The sequence below is a fragment of the Lactuca virosa genome, chromosome 2 (assembly GCF_052849685.1).
Source record: "Lactuca virosa cultivar CGN04683 chromosome 2, Lactuca_virosa_CGN04683_v6, whole genome shotgun sequence".
Lineage (NCBI taxonomy): Eukaryota > Viridiplantae > Streptophyta > Magnoliopsida > Asterales > Asteraceae > Lactuca > Lactuca virosa.
Window position 1 is genome coordinate 184,770,646 of NC_136427.1, and position 21,631 is coordinate 184,792,276.

A 21,631-nucleotide genomic window follows, 5' to 3' on the forward strand; every position below is an offset into this window, starting at 1 on the left:
CGTGTTTGTTTTAAAAGGTCATCCAACTTTTTTTGTACATTAAGGGAATTATGGGAATGAACTCTTGTTTTCCTGTATTAAAATATCCTTATGTGACATGATACCGAGTAAGCCTGTAAAATGTGTGCCTATCACTGTTTGACCATCAACTGCGTCTCCATTGAAGTATACTCACCATATATACCCTTCTTGATCAGCTCAACTAGTTCTTTTCATTTTCAGATCAATCGAACCAAAAAACTTGATGATTGATTACTGATTTGTATGTATATGGTTGTACACCGAAAAACAAGTACAAATTGAGAGAGAGAGAGAGAGAGAGAGAGAGAGAGAGAGAGAGACTATCTATGAGCTTGCCTTGATGATTGGAGTCTTTCACAGAAGCTTATTTTGACAGGATGTTAGCCTTTGCCACGAAGAAGATGCTTCGCGAAAACAATTCTTGGTTGGTCTTCACCCTTTTCCGCTTTCACTTTGGAGAAATATTAGTGAAAAGGTTTACAGTTGGAGTGGTTTAGGTTGCAAGAATCTCATCTGTTTAAACAAGAAGATACTAAATCACAATTGTGTCAGATGTTTTGATCTCACTAATGGAAACAAGAACAAAGATTTGTAAAATCAAGAGGTAAAAACGATTTTTTTGATTGACGATGTTTTAGCTATCTGGTACTTTTGCCACTAGAATGGCGGATAAAAACATCACAGTTGTCACTGCAACTCTCAACATCGATGCCCCTTTCAACGAATTCATAGCTGCAAGATGGATTTTCCCTTTGTATCTAAGTTTAGATCACAGATTCTTATTTTATGAAAACGTTTTTGACTTATTCATGTCGGAAATGGTTCAGACATTGGTGGACGATCTGAAAATCTTGAATTCTTGATGTTTGATATTGATCAGATCATTAGGGGTGGTGGGTTGTTTGGTTGGATAATTTTTTTTGTTCTAATGATGAAAAGAGAGAATTTTACCCGATTGATTGAAAGATATGGGTATAAGAAATCAAAATGGGTTGTGGGAGAGAAGATTAATGGTTCAGGAAACTTAGAGGCTTACTTATCTGTTGTTCTTCAGAAGCCAAAGCCAGTAAGAGTTTGAAACTTCTTTTTACTGGTATGACTACTGTCGGAGTGTGGGAAAATTACCAACAATTACGGGGAGTTTAAAGCCAAATGGGCATTCTCTGAAGACTGTCCTTTGTAACCTGCAATAGAGGACACATATAACTGCAAAGAGGAGGTTGGAGGAGATGAGGCTACAATGAGACTAAAACTTGTTATAGTGGGTTAAGTGACTTTTTTAACAGGTTAAACGAAAGTTCATTTCCTTAATGTATAAAAAAAAGTTGGATAATCTTTTAAAACAAACACGACAAATTCTATGGGCTAATATAACATTTGCCCAAGGAAAATAACTTAAGAGTGTAATTATATATTCATTTTGTTCACATTTAGACGACTTTTTTTTGTACACGATTGACCAACAAATTAGTTAAAAGTGTTCAAATGTTATTGTTATGACCGGCTACATTCGGTTACAACTTACTTAGCGTGTATGTGGCACCTATATGGCAAAATAAAATGAAAATTTGATTTAGAAGAGTAATTATCTATTTGTTTTGTTTATATTTAAGCAACTTTTTTTGTACACGATTGACCATCAAGCTTATTAAAAATGTTCAAGTGTTATATTTGTAACTAATATTCAATTTTGATTAATAAGTAACTCTGTAAACCATAACCTAAAATAACTTCTCAATGGTAGCATTTTAATAACTTTAACAAGTTCGTTGGTCAAATGTATAAAAAAAAAATAATAAGTTGCCCGGATTTAAACAAAACGAATAAATAATTACCCTCCTAAGTCATTTTCACAAGATACAAATACATATAGCAAAAAACAACTTGATGTTACAAATGTTCAAAATGAGGAAACTTTAAACGATTAGCTACCATATAGCTAAAACAACTTCATGTTACAAAAATATGTTCTAAACATAAGACCTAAGTGGGTTACTTTACATTTCTTGTCAACACAATAAAGTATAAAAAACACATCAACCTTTTAAAGTTCCCTCATGACACAATGAAAGATCACTCATCGATCCAACCACACATCTTGTGCTCGTATTTAGACGAAACTACCCACGCCATGTCATCAAAACCCCATATCTCTTCGTGTTTTTCCGAATCTATTGCATTTCCATTTTGTTCAACTTGCCAACAACTTTCAATATTATCTTTCTGACCTTCAATCTTTCTCACGCTTTCACATCCTTTTCTTAAAGAGGAATCGTCTTTCAAAGGTATATTTTCATCATTAGAAACATTCGACTCTTTTTTAACAAAAACTGGTCTAACAAGTCTCCTACGCTTACAACACATCCTCACATCCGAATCTGTCCCTGATGTGTTGTTTTCTTTAAATTCATCATCAAGATTCTTCTTGTTTGTTCTCTTGCGACGTTTAAAATCCACAACCCTTGTTTCCTCAACTATTTCTATTCCTTCACACTCTACCTTCACATCAGATTCTTTCTTTAAAACCTCATAATCTACATTCTTATCATCTTGTTCAAAAGTTGATTCTTTTTCTTCTCTCACAACTTTAACGGATGCATCTAGCTCACTTTTTTTATCACTTTCATGTTCTTGTTCATGGATGAGTGGTTTTGGAGCCGAATTTAAGCGATCAAAAACACTAGCTTTACGCACATATTTTTTGCTTCTAGGTTTTCTAAAATGTGGTGGAATTGTTTCACTTGGATAAATTGGAGGATCATAAGGAGTATGTGTTGTAATCAATGAAGTATCACAAGATGTTAAATTAGGAAACATGTGTTCATATGAGTTTTCGATATTGTTAACTTCAAAAGGATTTTGAAAATGCTTGGATGCTTCAGAAACAGGGATAAAATCTGAAAGATTTTGGTTGACATTTTCCAAGTCAAATTCTTCGTCAGAACAAAGTTTTATCCCAATATCTTCTTCTCTTGGTTCAAATGGTGGTGTTCTTGGCTCATATTTAGGGTTTTGACAAACATCAGTAGTGAGAGTGACCCCTTTAGGGTGATTGGTCAACCTTCTTTGTTGACTTTCTACTGTTCGAAAAAACCATCCATCAACAATCTTTTGAGTTCCTTTGTTAGGGCTATTACCAAGGTTATTCAGTGCTGAATGATTTTCACTGAAATCATTGATAACATGATAATGATATTCATCTTGTAATCTATTGTAATCCCTAAAATATTTGTTTTTGTAGGCAATACCATCTACCAAAATGTTTTCATTCCCATTATTTATATCACACTGAAAATGCAAACTTTCATCACTCACTCTTCTTAATCCCCTTAATGTATGATCAAGGCGTTTATCTAACTTCCTATGACCACAATCATCAAAATCATCGATTTCCTTCATACGATTTGTTAAGAACACCTCTTTGTTATCTTTATGTGCTCTTTTCTTCATAAGAGTTTTATAGCCCTGATTATCTATTTCTTTAACTTCATCAACTTCAAAACCATCAACATTTTCTTCTTCTATAAATTTCATCCTATCTCTAACCTTTTTCCTATTATCATCATATCTTGTGTCTCTCTTTCCTGAGTTATCATCATATCTCAAGCAAGTTCTGGGAGGGTTGTTTTTAGATATTCTTTTGGAACGGAATAATGTCAGAAGTTTATTTACCTGAAAAGTTTTATATTGAGGAGGATAAACAAGAAATGATAACATTTCTAGAATATATACATGTGCAAAATAACATAAATATGTTAAGAGTATAGAGACATACCTGATGCTTAGACAAACCAAATTTGAACTTCTTCCATGAGAAGTAATTATCTCTAATAGCATCCTTGAATTCATGTTCATATAGTGGATAGCAATTCCATACAGAAGTAAAGGGAACCTGCATAATAAATGGCATCTGCAAAATTAATGGCTATATACTACTTTATTCAATCTGTTTGAGTATTTGAGTATGTAACCTTATCCTTAACATAAAAGTCTTCTTTATATATAAAATACTGAATACATAAACCATGAAAAGCAGAATTAATTATTAGCAGTGTAGAAAGTAGAAACCAATACCTGAGCAGGAAAGCATTTTTGTGATGATCTAAATGCATGGGGTTCAATGTTGATATCACCATTAGAGGTAGCACGAAATACACCATGTAGTTGCCTCTTTTCAAACTCAAAAAGGAATAGAAACATTCCTTTTTTCACATGCAACACAAAATCAGACTGAGCTAAAGGTAGCCCAAATAACTTACGTTGGAAACACTCTTTCTTTGTTCCTGAATTTGACATGAATATTGCACCATAGCCAGGAAGCTCTCCTGGAACAATGTTACCTCTATACGCCATATCCTCAGTGAACTTCCTAAACATCCAAAAATAGAAACAAAAGGCATGTAAAGTTTGTAAAATAGTAGGGCCTAATCAAATGAAACTTAGAGTAAAGAATCATAATCAGAGAATGAGTTGATTAAAGCAAGATTCAGAGTATTTTACATTAACCGTAATGATTTTATACATAAAGAATCGATTAATCAGAATTGAAACGAAGTTCTATGAAACCCCAAAAACAGTTCAAGTCAGTGCGATAATCACCTTACATGAACGTCCAAACACCAGAAGGAGTAATAAGCAACTTCGAACTCAGTGGCTGAAGAAAAAGAGAATCTAAGTTCAGTGTCGTATACTAGAATCGGACTCACAGTAAGAAATTTAGTAATCATCAACTAGGGTTAACCAGACTAAGACGTTATAATAATCAAACATGATAATCATGTCACAAGTTATGATAATTTAAAAAAAAAATAACAAAATATATAGCAATCGAAGACGGAAAATTTTTGAGAACAAATAAATCGAAAAGCAAGCCATGTTCAGACTGAAACAGAAAAACAGTTATCTCGATCTTCAATCGGAGAAAGAATGCAGTGTAAACACAAAAACTGACGATTCGATCAATAAATGAAAGAAGAATTAGGGTTTTGACCGATGAAAATACGAGACGCTGCCGGGATTTGGTGCTTGAGTTTACGAAGTTTGTGGAAACTGTATCGTCGGCACCCTTTAATATACGTGGCGGGAGAGGAGATGACGCGATGGAATCGAATTTCAGTCAATTTAAGTATTAAAGGGAGACTGGCCCACAACAAAAAGTTAAAAGGAAAAAAAAATGATATTTGTATTTTTCAGAAATGAATAAAAAAAAATCTCAAAGAATTTCATAAGACTTACCGGCAAAATTCTTTGCAAAAAAAAAAAAAAAAAAAAAAAATTGGTTTTCGTAAAAAAAAAATGTCAAAAAAATCATTCTTAAGTTATTTGTGTAAAAATATTTAAAAATCATTTTTATGGCAAAAGAAAAAAAAATGATATTATAATTTTGACCTAAAAAAATCTTATAGTTTTTAAAGGATTTTAAAAATATCATCTACAAAATACTCGAACACTATCGACCATTTGGGCCTTTGGATTATATTGGGTCGGGAATCGGATCTGGACCAGCATCAACAACTCTAGTCGAAGGTTCATCAATTTCTGTAAAACCGGTCCGGTCCAAAATAGTCATCCCTACAATCATAATAGATAAACTAACTTTTGGTAGGCTTCGACGAGTTATATCATATGCACCTAAAGTTATACCGGTCAAACGGATACAAGAACTAGAAAACCCTGGATTAACCGGTCCAATCCAATGTCCATCAATTTCTATCAAATCGGTCTGATCCGGCTCGATTCAATTGTTCACCCCTAAAATTATGGCTATTTTGATATTTGGTTAATTTAGAATTTTTTTTTTTTTTTGGAAATTAGTAAATAAGATTAGCCTAATTTGTCCTTTTTATTTTACTTAGGTTATTTATGAAAATTAACATTAGAATTAAAATTCTCTATATATCTATCTTTCAATGGATATTCATTCACCTAAATACCATATTAATCAATATCATAATATAACAATATTTTCTCAAGAAAATATGAAGGACCATCTTTTTTAAAAATATGAATTTTCTGAAGATCACTAACGATTTCTCAAATAAAGTTGTTTCAAAAAAAAATTAAATCCTCTAATGCTTCTTAATTTTTATGTTGGTTTTTTTTATATGGAGCATATTTGAAAATTGCTTAATTTGATATTTTTATCTGATACTTTTTTGACAAATGTAGTCTAAAATTTCGAACATGACAAAAAAATAAATCGTGAATACTAAGAGTGTGTCTGGTTGTAGAAAATTTTCCAGTTTTTCAGAAATTTGTGAAAATGCATTTGGTTCGTTCAATTTTCCAAAGTTTTCTAGGAAAGTGAAAATTTTCATTTTTCCAAATTGTATGTAAATTAGAAACGTAATTTTTTCAGTTTTCCAAAGTTTTCAAACTTTCTAAGATGAAATGAAAAGTTCATCAGTTCCAACCAAACGCCTTTGCTAAATTTTTTATTGAAAGCTACAAAATAAAACTCAACTTTATTTTCTGAAAACATTTTCTTGGAAAATGAAAACAATTTTCCACAATCAAACGCACCCTAAATTTCTTAGAAAGCCATAGAATAATTTCTATAAGGCATCGTTGTGGAATGTTATTAGTTAATGTATCTAGCTACATGGGAGTTGCATGATAAATATGTGCAATACATGGTATGAAAGAATGACATGGCGACTATGACGAGGCTTCATCTTAATAACAAGGTTATTAAAAAGGAGTCTTTGTTGGCGACTAAGTGATCATCAAATAAAGAAAATGAAATTCAAGTGAAAAGAAAAACCAAGAAGTAATTTTTAGGAACATAATCATGAACTATATAGACTTGATCTCAATGAATTGAATGTTATATTAAGCTTGGAAATTGATTTCACAACTTAATTTCACTCAAACTTTGGATTTGGATTGAGTTCCAAACCCTAATTCGATATAAGAATCGATATGAAGTAGTTTTCTATCTTGCAAAGCTTCAATGGTGAAAACTTAGATTTAATTCATCACCATCTAGGTTCTTTCGATCGTTAATCGGTTAACGGGGACAGTGATAAGCTTATTCAATTAGTTTAATAGACTTGACAACTAAAGTTTCATCCAAAATTATTATTTAAACTAAGTTGCTAGTTACTTATATACTTGGTCAACACTTCATATGTTATAAACTAAGCCCGTATCCATATAATTCTTAGGGAAATTTTCAGAAAAGTCTCAATATTTACAGAAAAAGTTACACTTTAGTCCCAATATTTTTTTTTTGAACGAAAAAGTCCTGAAAACCGGCAAAAATTTGCAGTTTGACCCTTTTTGATCGGTTGAAACCGGTACCAAATTAATTTGGGACTATTTCGTGAACTAACCCAAAATATTGAAACTTTTCTGTAAACAAAAAATATTAGGACTTTTATGTAAACAAAAATATTATGACTTTTCTACAAACAAAACCATTATTATTATTATTATTATTATTATTATTATTATTATTATTATTATTATTATTATTATTAAAAATATAAATAAGAATCCTTTTTTGAAGTTGTTATTATTAATATTGTTACTAATACATATAAATGCATTTAAATAAAAAAATAATATTAATGACATTGTTTAAGGATGGAGGTGGAGGAAATAGTGATGTTTTTAGAATTGAAATCATGAATGTTTGCTTGTATATTTTTACTTTGTATATGGTCATTTCACATTTGTTATTATTGTTTTCAATTCAGAATAATAATACTTAACAATTTAAAAAAAAGTTGCATATTTGTAAAATTGTTTATAAATAGTTTAAGATAAAGAGATTTCTCACTTTGTATATAAAAATGTTTAAGGTAGAAAGATTACTTTTTAAATCCAACAGATCCACTACAAACATCTACACAGGTAGCCCATAACAAAATTTAAAAGTATTAATTACAATATCTTGATTAATAAAAAGTAATAGGACATGTTTTTTGGATTAATACTTGTATTTTGATTAATACTTTTGAATTATTTCTATTACTTTTTATTAAACAATATATTGTAATTAATACTTTTAAATTTTGATATGTGCAACCTATGTAGATGTTTGTAGTGAATTTGGAAAGTAATTATTCAACCTTAAACAATTTTATATACAAAGTGAGAAACCATTCTACCTTAAACTATTTATAAACAATTTACAAATATGCAACTTTTTTTAAATTGTTAAGTATTAATATTCTGAACTGAAAACAATAATAACAAATATGATATGACCATATACAAAGTAAAAATATACAAACATACATTCATGATTTCAATGCTAAAAGCATCACCATCTCCTCACTTCCACCCTTAAACAATGTCATTAATATTATTTTTTATTTAAATGCATTAATATGTATTAGTAACAATATTAATAATAACAAGTTCAAAAAATAGTATTCTTATTTATATTTTTAATAATAATAATAATAATAATAATAATAAGGGTTTTGGTTGTAGAAAAGTCATAATATTTTTGTTTACAGAAAAATTCTAATATTTTTTGTTTACAGAAAAGTCTCAATATTTTGGGTTAGTTTACGAAATAGTCTCAAATTAATTTGGTACCGGTTTCAACCCGTTAAAAAGGGTCAAACTGCAAATTCTTGCCGGTTTTCAGGACTTTTTTGTTCAAAAAAAAATATTGGGACTAAAGTGTAACTTCCCGTAAATATTGGGACTTTTCTGAAGATTTCCTTAATTCTTATCATTTTAGTCTCTATATTAAGTTAATACTAATTAGGCTAATTGTTGTCTTTAACACTTATTTATATATTTTCAAAATATTATCTTAATGAATTATCAAAATTAATAAACTTCTTTTTTTCAACTAATTAATTACTTCAAATTTAACTCTCAAATTTATTTATTTTATTATTATTTTTTTAAATTTGCTAAAAATATAGTGTGTTACAACAAGTGAACCTACAAGAAAAGCAATAAAGATCGTAACTACTGGGATAGCTACTACGCATATTTGGCCGATATAAACAAGACACATTATATCATAGATTGATCCTGCCAAGAAAAAAATGCAGCACCAACAAACCCATGGGATATTATTCGTAAAATGGCTCATTGGAGGAATTATTATAAGTATGAAACACATGTGAGATACAAATAAATAGTTTTCTTAAAATCACATTGGACGGGAAATGTTGAATTTGCATTGATTATTTGTGTTGTACGTAGATCAATGTAAATTCAAATAAATACATGCTCTAAAGCACTACATGTCATATATCTTTGTTTAAGTCTTCCTCCTAAGCCTTACTACTAACAACCATTGTAGCATTATACTATATAGGAAACAACAACTCTTAAGAAATGCTAGAGAAAAAGCGACCTATTTCTTAAGATAAGGGTCATCAACTTTCACCTTTTTGTTGAGTAAACTTGCGCTTAGAAACCAATTTTCAACCATTTGAAAGATCTCATTCACCGAAGTAAAGGCTTGTAGTCACCCAATTCGAAGTATAATTCCTCCATGTTGATTTTGTTTCATATGTGCATACCTTTTTACAAAACATGAAATGCATAAAACAATAACATGTCCCCTTCCACATCGGGGACATCATGCCAACAATTGAAGCATGACCCTGGAAAGTGCCTTACTAGTTGGTGTAGATCGTAGCTTGGTAATTATTTTTCACCAACTTGAGGGTTGCATTCCATGGTCAATGAAATGAAACATCGTGCAGGGCCGGTCCGTTGATTTTAAGGGCACTATGCGAAGTCTACCAAATGGGCCCTTAAATATATGTGAATTTTTCTACTTATAACCAAACTTCATTAATTCTAATATAATTATTATAACATAAACAAAAAAAAACGGTAAGACAATAAATAATTTTATACAACTAAATGAATCGCGAAACTCTCATCGCATTAATTGAAGCAATATTGTTCACACATTTTCAACCTTTGTTAGTTCTTCAACTCTTGTTCCCTTTCTACGTTTTTTTACTACGAGATATACGTAGGTGACATAATTTTTAAAAATAAAATAACAATAATCACTCAAATATTCAATGAAAATTAAAATTATAAAAATAAAATTTTATGATTCGATTGAATAAATCAAAAATCAGAATACAAGAAAGAACAATGCCAACAACAATGTAAACTTATAACTATAAAATAAAATTGTCACACCCCCGAACCAGACGGCGGAAACGTCCGAGGGCTCGTGTGACTTAAATTGAAATATCATCACAATGAATATACATGAAACATAACATAAACATCACCATGCATTAATACATTACAACCGTCATTGTTCACATCCAGTACATTGTTTACATTACATAATCACAAAAATAAATTGTTTAACAAATGACATCACATAAAATACATTCAGATGCATGCTTGATAATTCTTCATTCTAACGGTTACCTGAGAACACAAGTTATTTTGAAAACGGTCAACATATATAATGTTGGTGAGTTCATAAGCAGGTTTGATATGAAAATGTTTTGTGTAGTTTGTAAAAACCCAGAAAATCCGATATTTTCTGAAACGACAATTGTTTACGAAATAGGTGTGATGATCCATAAGTATATGCGTGAATGATTTCAAAACATGTAAAAGTAGTATGTTTCTCATAATGAATTCTTGCATTATAGTTATCGAAAGTAAAAGTGAATAATGTTGTTCCCCCGGAAAACCCGATGTTTTCCGATATAAATAGTATGATCGTCTTGTATTATTGTATCGTCACAATGAATGAATATGATTTCCCATGATTACTTAGATGGTATTAGATCTCTATGTGAGTCGTTATAACCATGCATAATAATGACTATTTCGTCTGTCTTGGCATTCTAGTGAAAGCCGGTATTGAATTTAAGATTTTGTCACCCTAGACTGGCCGAGTCTAACTGTAGCGAACAACTTAGGTGTGGGGGAGTCACCCCCGTATAGATCTATACACAAACTCTCGCTCTCCCTCCAGGAGACTTTGATTATAACTACAGACTACGACCGACACTTATTGGTGTCGCCCGTTATTACTCACTAAATCCAATGAAATTGAATAACCTTGTTTAACAACCTGATTTATGTTTACTTGAATAAAAGGTAAGCCTAACAGACGAAGAGAAGAGGACTACGGGGGCCCACTAATCATGTATGTTATTATAGGCTGTCGAGTATGCGACGGACACGTTAGCTCATCACACATTATGATTGATTTGGACCTTACTAGCAATGCAAATGGGCCACTACGGCCCAATAGCATGTAAAAGCCATTGAGGGTCCATTAAGCATGTAATTGGGTCACCTGAGGCCCAATAAACATGTGTAATTATATTGGGCCCAATAATCATGATATTGGGTCACAAATGCCCAATAGCACGAATAGAAGGTATTTGGGCTCAACCATTGAATTGCTTATGTTTTATCGAGTTGCTTGTGTTTTATCGAGTTTAAGTTCGTATTGTTGGTATTTGTCGTATGCTAAATGTTTATTTACAATGTAAAAAAAAAATACCTTAACGTTTGATTTATAACGAAGTTTTTCGTTATATATATATGTATATATTTTTAAAGTCATGCGTTATAACTTGATATTTTTAACCCAAACATTTATAACTGTTTATTTGGCCCAAAAACATTTAGATTGACCATTGTGGCCCCTTTTTCTATAAAAATGGCACTTTTAGTCCCTTTTTATGAAAATTGACATTTTTGGTCCTTAAACCATTTTTCTTGACATTTTCCACCCAAACTTTGTTTGAATAGTAATTTCAGTCCAAAACTATTGCACTTGTCATTTCCAACCTTTATTTGTAAAAAGTTTACATTTTTGGCCTAATTTCCGTAAGTTTTACAATTTTGACCCCAAAATCAAAAACTTTGCATTTTTAGTCCAATTTGGTAATAAAATCATTTTCAACCCCTGAAATAATTGATTTACGTTTTAGACTCATAGTTTGTTAAGTTTTACATTTCAGCCCCTCAAAACTACATTTTTTTGGCAACCTTGGGCCCAAAAACTCGTGAGGCCCAATTTAAAGCCCAATAGGCTAAAATTTATGTTTTTGACCCTTTGAAAAGTATTATTTTCATAAAAATCAGCTTTTATACAAATAAATACCTTATAACCCTCATAAAACCGATAATTATCAATTTACACCCAATCTTGGTTATTTTTGCAAAAATGACACTTGTAAAGTTCTTTGGCTTTGTTTTTCACTTTTAAAACTTAAGATCCCTTAGATCTATGATGTATGTTGTTTATTATGTTTTTGTTTATGATTCTTTCACCCTTTTTGCTATAGATCTCGAAATATCACAAGTATTACATATTATCACAACCAAAAACTAAAGAAATCACACATAACATGTAAACACACATAGATCATCACATAATACTTGTATTCTCCCCCAAAAACAAGTAAAAACCGAAAAACAAGGGGGTATGAACTCACCTTGCTTAGTTGTTTCGGTTTTGAAGAAGATGTGAAGAAGATTTTTGGCCATAGCAACACCTTGTGTGGATTTCGAACTTGGATGGGTTCACTACAGTGCATAACCACGAAATTAGGGTGGTAAGAAGGATGAATGAGTTCAAAAGAAAGTATGCTACTTAGATTTGTGAGATCTTACCACTAGAGTGCAACTTGATGTGATTTTTGGTTGAAACCTCCTTGAAAAGCTTCTAGTTCTCGAAAATTCTTGATGAGAGGGGAGGGTGTTTTTGAATGTGTTATACTTAGAGAGAGTTTTGAAATGGTTTGTGTGTGTGTGTTCCTTCCTTCGGCCGTGAATAAGAGAAGAGAGAGGAGAGAAGGAATTGAAGTGACTATTGTGGATGTATGTTGGATCATGCATGGTTATTTTTTGTATAATATGGAGGTGGCAATCATAAAAGTCAACTCTTCTTTTTTTGTTTCTTTTATATGTAGTTGGGCCGAGAGGGAGAAATGAGAGAAAGAATTTTGGGCCTTTAGTGCTTGAGTCCGATAATATGAAGCCCAATTTGATGGTTTACGGCCCATTGGGCCCTTAGGAGGGTTTACGGCCCAATCTTGCATAAAAGAATGGATTTGTGGCCCATTAGGATTTATTAGGTTTTTTATGGCCAAACCAGGCCCATTAAGGTAAACCAATCCATTTTAGGCCCATTATGGCCCAAAATGTTAAGTTTCATGAAAGTGGGCTGAATTAGAGCCCAATTATGAGTTCTAAGCCCAAACTAGTCAAATTGGAGACTTATTGGTCCATTAGGCCCAATAAGAAAATCCTAGTCCTTATTGGACTTAAATCGGGATTTTTTTAGGGTTTCCAATCTTCTGTTGACTATTTGAAGTGTTTGTATAGAGTGTTTGATGGAATTTTGTTGTTATTGAATAAACATCATGTTTTCAAGTCATGCTTACAATTGTTGCCATTGATAATGCTTACATAAGGATAGAACTTCCTAGCCAAATTTGCTAGTTGTGACAAAAATATAAAAAATTTGAATTGTAAATAAAATGATTGAAATAATAAAAATAAACAGAATATTGGACTAGTATGATAATTAGGCCTTAATGGTATTTATTTAATGAATGGTACTTGTGTGATACGTGGCTTCAATTTGAGGAACATAAGATGGAATAACGTGATACAAAAAAAAGTCACATTTATAGCGCCTAGTTTCGATCCTGAAACACAAGCATTGAGTAAAAAGCGCTTTAACCATCTCGCCTACAGCCTCTTATTATTTGCATTCTCAAAATATTTTATATATCAAGATAATACAATATATTTTAAAAAATCTGGGCCTTAAACGACACGGGCATGTGCGGTCGCACACCCGGCACATGCTTAGGGTCGGCCCTGACATCGTGTACACAACCACATTTATGTTGAAAATAACAACATACAAAGTTAGAAAAACAAAAACCGAGGGATGTAATTCGAACATGTTCATTGTATTCGAGACATTGTTTTCTTTCAGACACATGTTACAAACACTTTTTTTGGATTTCAGACTTTTGTAATCATTCCAGACATGTCCATTGAAGTCTAACTATCGAGAAACAAACACTTAGGGGCTGTTTGTTTTTTGTCTGCAGATCTGCATAATCACTTATGTCTGCACCTCGCAGACCACGCGCAGACATATGTCCTTACAGACTGTTTTCTTTTTGGAAATGCACAGACCTAAAAACGTCTGCGTGAAGTCTTCTTGGCATATACATGGCCCAATGTGTAACGACCCAAAAATCAAGGGTAAAAATTTCATTTTAATATAACCCAAACATAGATATCATTTATTCCAAACATTCCAAAACATTGTTAATTAAAACATTTATCAGAGTTCATCCCAAAATCATTCGTTGCGGAAAACATGAGTGTCTGCAATGCGATCAAGTTGAGCCCTTCCTTTCCAAAACCATGATACCTGAAACCATAAACAAAACTGTAAGCACGAAGCTTAGTGAGTTCCCCAGAGCATACCCCACAAACAATCCACATAACACATATCATATTAACTATAAAAGCTATCTCTACCACATAAACCATACCAATTGCATAAGCATGCATATACACATATGAAGATGTCATGGAAACCCTCCAAGGTCTTATTCACATACTCACATAAATCATATCAACTACACAATCCATACATATAAACATATAAGGAAGCCATGGAAACCCTCCAAGGTCTTACACCGGGTGCCACTAGAACCCCCACGTGGTCTTAACTAAGGAAAGCCATGGGAACCCCCACATGGTCTTATATCCAACTGCCATGGGAACACCCACATGGTCTTAGCCTGGAACGCCATGGGAACCCCCACATGGTCTTATATCTCACTGCCTCGAGAAACCCCTGAGGTCTTCCATGCAAGCAACACAGAGTCAACTAGCACATCGCATATCACAGAATATCTAGCATACCACATATCACATATTATCTAGCATACCACATAACACATATAACTAATTGCCATGGGAACCCCCACATGGTCTTAGTCTACTGCCTCGGGAACCCGCCCGAGGTCTTTGTGACAACCCAAAACTTTTTCCGTTCCATTATGCAATTTTCGTTAATAAAATTTGAATTTTATTAATCTTCCGTCGAACCTTTGATTTAGAAAATCATCTGGTATTATGTAATTAAACTTATATATGCAAGTCAGAACCAAAACCGCGTGAAACTCGAATTATCCTCGAAAAACATAATGTTCACGGCCTGACTGGAGTTCACGGCCGTAAACTCGTTTGCGGCCAGCGTCGGGTGGACCCCACCCACCGACCACAAAACCTCTATAAATATGAGACCCCCACCTTCATTTGAACACCTCTGACCGGAAACTCTCTCTTTCTCTCTCTAAAACTCGTGACCGTAAACATCTAGAAGGCCTTCAATCTTCGAGGAAACACCAAGAAACACCGTTTATAGTTATTTCGGGGCATCTGGAATACATTTCTCTTCGAAATCAGCACCCTTGTCCTTGAGTTTACGACCCATCTTCAAAGACCGTAAACCCGTTTACGGCCCATCTTCAAAGACCGAAAACCCAGTTCACGGTCGAAAACTCTTCACGGCCGTAAACCACTCTTTACGGCCGCAAACTCTTCCTAAGTGGTGAAAGCTCATTTTCTCAATTCAAGCAGGTTCCGGTAACATTCCTTAACCGAAAGCAAGTGTTTTTCTAACACTTTATCTAACGAAATTGCTAATTTAGATACACATACGTATTTATTGATATTAGGATTCCGTTAAGTGCCACGTACAACAACCCGAGGATCTTCGTTTCCAGTAGACGTTTCCACACAACCACAGTGAGTTCATGTTGGATTAGTGTCTAAGCCCGTAACCATATTTGTCAAGTACTTGACCCGATTGTGCATGGTCCTTTTGGGTTGCCTTCACCAAAGCAACTTGACTGGAGAAATAATAGAGAAAGAGGTTATTATGATTTATTAATATGTTATAAGAATAATATATTAAAGGAGAAATCATATTTGTTTAATTAATATTGGTCAATAATTAATTAAGAATTAATTTTGTGATCAAATGAAATTAATTAAACTAGAGGGGCTGAATTGTAATTATGTGATAGTTACAAAATATGGTAATGGTTATCCTAAATATGGGTTGAACGAATTCAAGGAGATAAGGATCCTTGAAATCGTCCAAAGGATAAAGGATAAGGGATTTCAAGGCTTATCTTATTGTTACTTGGTGGGCAAGCAACTAGATAAGGATAAGGACTGAAACCTTAATCTCTACACCTATATAAAGACCCCTAAGGCTCATGAATTCGTCCATGCCTTCCCAAGGGGTCCTAGGGACGAAATTCTATACCTCTTTCCTCTCTCTATTACCTCTCCATTTGTTCTTGGTGTTTGTGAGCCATTAGAGGCACTACACTTGTGGTGCTTGCTTTCAAAGACAAGAAGATTCAAGATTTAAGTTGTTATTACAATATAACAACAAGAGGTATGTAATCTAACCTTTTTGGTTAATTTCGAAAAATAGTAAGCATCATTAGGGTTTTATTATGTGTTCATAATGTTGTATAACTAATAGTGATAACATAGATCCAACTCTAGGGTTGCATGCACACATAGGATTGTTTGTATAAAACCCATCAGTTCATACCCCTACGCTTTTTCTGAGTTTTTCAGAAGGGGGGGGGGGGGAATACAAGCAAAAGTACAAGGAAACTTGTGCTCAAAGTATATTATTTTGTTTAAGATAATTATATGTTTAGTATGCTTTTAACACGGAAAACAGTTTTACCAAACGATTAAGAAATCAACTTGTAGAAACAGGTTTCAAAACTAGGGTAACGAACTTGTGAATCATGTAGCAAAACGTATTACTTTATAAAGGATTCATGCAAATCATAAAAAGGATTTTCCATATTATTACTTGTAAATTTGTTAGTCTAGTTGGAGACACGTCCTTGGTAACACTCACCACCGAAACAGAGTGTAGGACTAGCACTTATGACCAGAATCTCTTGTAGGGAGAGCGTGACTGTTGTGTATAGATCTATACGGGATTGACTATCTCGCACCTCGCTGCTAGCTACAGTGGGATCGGCAGGTCTACGGGTGACAAAGTCATAAAGGATACTGGCCCCGATACGGGCCATATCAAGTTAATGTATGGTTATAAAACTCACAATGTAGATAACAGAGATTTACTTTTGTAATAATGAATCAAGTGAACTAACCTCAAAGGAATAACCGATTTGATTACTGGAAGGTACTAATGGTACCTTCAGGATTTAGTTCATCACATTTTCTTTTATTAGTTTTATTTATGTAACCAGGGTTTTTAAAAGAAAACTACGTTTATCGATATAAGTATGGTAGATACTTGTACACCTCAGTTTCGAACGGATAACCAACCATCAACTTTTAGGGAAGATATAGGATTTTCCCGGGATAACTCGGCTTCTCATAAACAGATTGTTTAACAAGTAACTATCGGATATTCATATTCATTCCACGACCCCTTGGATTGTACATATCTCGTATGAATCTGGAAGTCATGGAAGGAATGAGTTTTCAAACACGCTTTTCATAAGAAAATATAGGATTTTCTTGAGGAACACTCTTCAAAAGGATTCAAAGTAACATTTTTCCCACCAAAACTAAATGCTTATGAACTCACCAGCTTTATGCTGATATTCTTTCAAAACTGCTTGTATTCTCAGGGAATTAGTAGACAGCCAGGGATTTGGAGAAGTCGGAGCGTTAGAGTCACGTCTTTCCATTTTACTTTTGATATGAACAAAACTATGTATTAAACAATGTAAACCTTTTTCATATACGTATTCAATGTCTGGTTGTGTTTACTATGCTTGTTATGATACAATTGTTGTGATACTACGCATGACGTCAACCACCCCCGAACGTTTTCGCCGTTCCGGTTTGGGGGTGTGATAGTCTTCCATGCAAACGTCATACTAACAAAACACATAATCAGCTAGCATATCACATATCATAAAATGGGCTGGCCTTGGTGCCTTAGACCCATTGGTATGGTGAGGAGACTCACTTGGCACTGCTGAAGCCCCGCAGCTGAAACTCCCCTTGCTGGTTGACAGATTCCCGAACTGTCAACATCAAACAATACCCAATTAATAATTGGGTTCCAACACATAACCACAACTCTACACTTGGGGTAAAAGACTACTTTACCCTAACTCAGCTTTATTCAATTCAAGGCCCAATTCAAAGCCCAAAAGCCAAACCATGGACCAAACCCCAACACATGGCCCAATTTTCCAAATTGGGCCCAAAACTCTATATAGGCTTATCTTAAGGCCCAACCACTTATTCCAGTCCAAATGATTGGCATTCTGATGGTACAATAGCTAATAGTCCTCAAGGCCCAATTATGGCCCAACTTTCCAAATTGGGCCCAAGCCTCTCTAATGGGTCCTATCCTAAGGCCCAATGATTTCTTTAGTCCATAACCTGTTCCCAATTGGCCCAATAAGAACCCAAATCCAATTGAGGGTTTCTCGCATAAAATATCGATTAGGGTCAAGTGTTCCTACTTAACCCATTAAGGACTTAATCCATTAAGTCCATTATTGCCTTAAGTTCATTTACCAATGATTATTAATTAATATTTTAAATTCATTAAATAATCTCGATGCGGTCCGGATAAGTCCCAAATTAGGGTTTCGTGACATTAGGGTTTTCCAAACCCTAATTAGGGTTTCCAACCCATCTTAGCCCAATAGGCCCATAGCCAAATCCTTAAGCTCATTAGGGTTTCAGCATCCAAACGAATCAAACACAATCATGCAAGCACACCGCCACCCGACACGGCGGTCGGTGGCAGCAGGAGGCGGCAGCCACCACCTCACGGTGGTGGTTAGGGTTCCTTTCTTTCATTATTCCATTTTCTATTACATTTTACAAGTGAAAATTCCCAAAAGTAACACATATACTAACTAAGCTAAACATACACACATATATAACCACCTTGTGGTGGCCTTTGGCGGCAGCCACCACCTCACGGTGGTGGCAGTGGGGATTTTCCTTCGGATCTCCGGCCATACAAACATTCCAGCAGCCTCATACCAATACTACAATCGAACATAACCACCACAAATCACTTCTGGTCATGAATGAGTCCAGCCACCCCTACAGGTGGCGCAAAACGACGACGAGGGTGTAAGATGACGGCGGCAGCGGCACAGGAAACGACAGCAGCAACGGCTACCGGTGACACAGCTCCGATCTTCGACTTCAAACTCCCGACAGACACAACTTCATCCGACTGCTCTCGGTGGGTCTTCATTCTTCGCCGACAGAAGAGATGTGTGAGATTGACTTCGTCGGAGGAGGATACAGCAGCGAACGACCCAAGGTTTGCCTCTTCCGATCGTCGACTGCCATGGCTCCCAAAGGCAACCTTCGTCTTTAGAAGCGGCTCCTCGGGTGGTCCTTCGATGGTAGCGATGAGATGATGGCTGGGAGAGAGGGAGAGCTATAGGGTTTTGTGGCTGAAGGATGAAGAGGAAGTGAGGGGTGCGGCCGACCTTCACTTAGGGTTAGGGTTTGGCAACCCTTAAATACCCACTCCATTTTAAATGTTCTCCATAATGACCAAAATGGTCCCTCCAACTCCTATTTATTTCAAAATAGATCCATATTTGACCTTTTTAACCCTGTCTCTTAAAACCCTTTACAAATCAAGTCCTATACTTACCAAATTGCACCTTAGCCTCCAAAATCTTTTCAAAATAAATTCCAAAATTACTTTTTAACCCCTGAATAATCAAAATTATAACATTTGGCTTCCCAAAACCAACATCCCACTACTAATATAGATTTAGGGCAATTATTTGTTTATTAAAATTTTATCTATTTATTTATTAATTAAACAGGATGTTACACAATGTCTTCTAACATCTTCACAACTAAAAAAAACATTGAATACGTTCTTTTCTCATAGCGCCTCCATATCGCCTCACCATCTATCGTTCCTCCACCGATCGTTCTCCTCCTTCTGACCGACCTCCATAATCACTATCCACCATACACACCAGAATATCGGCGATGCTTGCCTCCTCCTCCGTCCACTGCCGGCTTCATCCACAGGTACGAGAATCTGTTCTTCCCTAAAATCAGATGTCAGTTTCTTTCGACATCTAATCTGATTGAATAATAATCACGTGATTTTGGGCATGTGGAATCCTTCTAATTTTGTTTTTTTCTCATCTGAATTTCTTGGTTTGGGTATATGAAATCCTTATAATAATCAGGTTCATACAGAGGTGGCGATTTCATATTGCACACCAAGTGTTCGATAAAAGTCCTCAAATAAATCAAAAGTTTTATTGGATCAAGAACAGGGGCTGATGCATCTTTAACACATCCTGGTGTTTGCAAAACCCCAAGCAATATATATAGAAGTGTATAAAGAACGGAATACCACTTTTGAAATTATTAGTAGATTATCTATTTCAACTCAAGTTCGTTGTGAAAGCAATATAAGAGCCTCCTTTTAAATCAAGTTGTGGCGTTCTCCAACCGTCGAGGATTAGGGCATTAATCGGAAATTTAGGATTAATTGGATTTGGCGGGATTAATCGGTCAACAAAAGTCAACAAAAGTCAATAAAAGTCAAAAAAGTCGAAAAAAGTCAAAAAAAAGTCAAAAAAATGTCAACAAAATTTAATAAAATTTTAAAAAAAATTAAATAAATTTTAAAAAAAATTCAAAAAATTAAAATTTTTTTTTTCAAAAAATCAACTTTTTTTACTCCAAAATTTTCAAATTTTCAAAATTTCGAATATTATACCAAAATGTTCATATTTTCGTATTTCCAAATTACAATTTTTCTTATTTTCTAATTTTGAAGTACTTGTTTTTCTTAAGATATATTAATATTTAATTAATTTTAATAGTTTATTAATAATCTATGGTCTCCGATTAATCCCCGTCAAGACCGATTAATCCCTTAACACCAGTCGACCGTCGAGCTACCGTCAAACGATTTTTACAACCTTGTAACAAATGAGTTCAAAACACATAGATTGATTATCAAGATTGCTCGATGCTCAAGCAAGAAACTAGACTTTGTTAATGACGATCAAATGACCATATTGTGCTAAATGTTGTAGTTGCATCTCAGAGAAGAAGATCAAGAGGATGGATTTTTAAAGTTCTTTCATTGTAAAAATATTGATATTATATCATTTTGTTTGTTGTATTTTATTATTATTATATATTATAAATATTGTTTATATATGATTTGTTTGTTGTAGCATTTTCTTATCTATTATGATGAAATAATTATTAGATGTTGTAAAACTCAAATAAAATGTTGTAAAATTAGTTTATTTAAAATTAAGTTTATTTTTCAGCAGTCTGCAGACGTAAAAAAACAAACAGACTTCTTATTACAGACTGCAGATGTTTGGTCCACCTCTTCTGTTGCAGAGACTTGCAAATGTGGTCCGCAGACCGCAGACATTTTGGCTTCAGAAAAACAAACAACACCTTACTACCTATTTGAAATGAAAACTCTATCCGTTTAAGACAAGTTCTTTGGATTCCATGCAAAGGCTCTCGTTTCATACTATTGTTTTTTCAAATTTAATCATGATAAATGTAGCGAAGATGTGCAAGCTAGAAAAAACTAAATCCTTCA

General features: G+C 33.8%; 1 protein-coding gene and 1 pseudogene across 1 annotated transcript; one reads left to right on the forward strand and one right to left on the reverse strand.

The window, feature by feature from the left end:
• The first annotated feature begins 357 nt into the window (after positions 1–357).
• On the forward strand, positions 358–1,099 carry LOC145158022 (putative methyltransferase At1g29790; annotated as a pseudogene).
• Positions 1,100–2,017: 918 nt separating this feature from the next.
• On the reverse strand, positions 2,018–4,376 carry LOC145156655 (uncharacterized). Its single transcript, XM_079075943.1, has 3 exons — positions 4,096–4,376; positions 3,797–3,913; positions 2,018–3,693 (listed from the first exon to the last, which is right to left on the reverse strand). The coding sequence occupies exons 1-3, from the start codon at positions 4,372–4,374 to the stop codon at positions 2,095–2,097; spliced, it is 1,995 nt and encodes a 664-aa protein (XP_078932069.1). The 5' UTR covers positions 4,375–4,376; the 3' UTR covers positions 2,018–2,094.
• Positions 4,377–21,631: the final 17,255 nt, after the last annotated feature.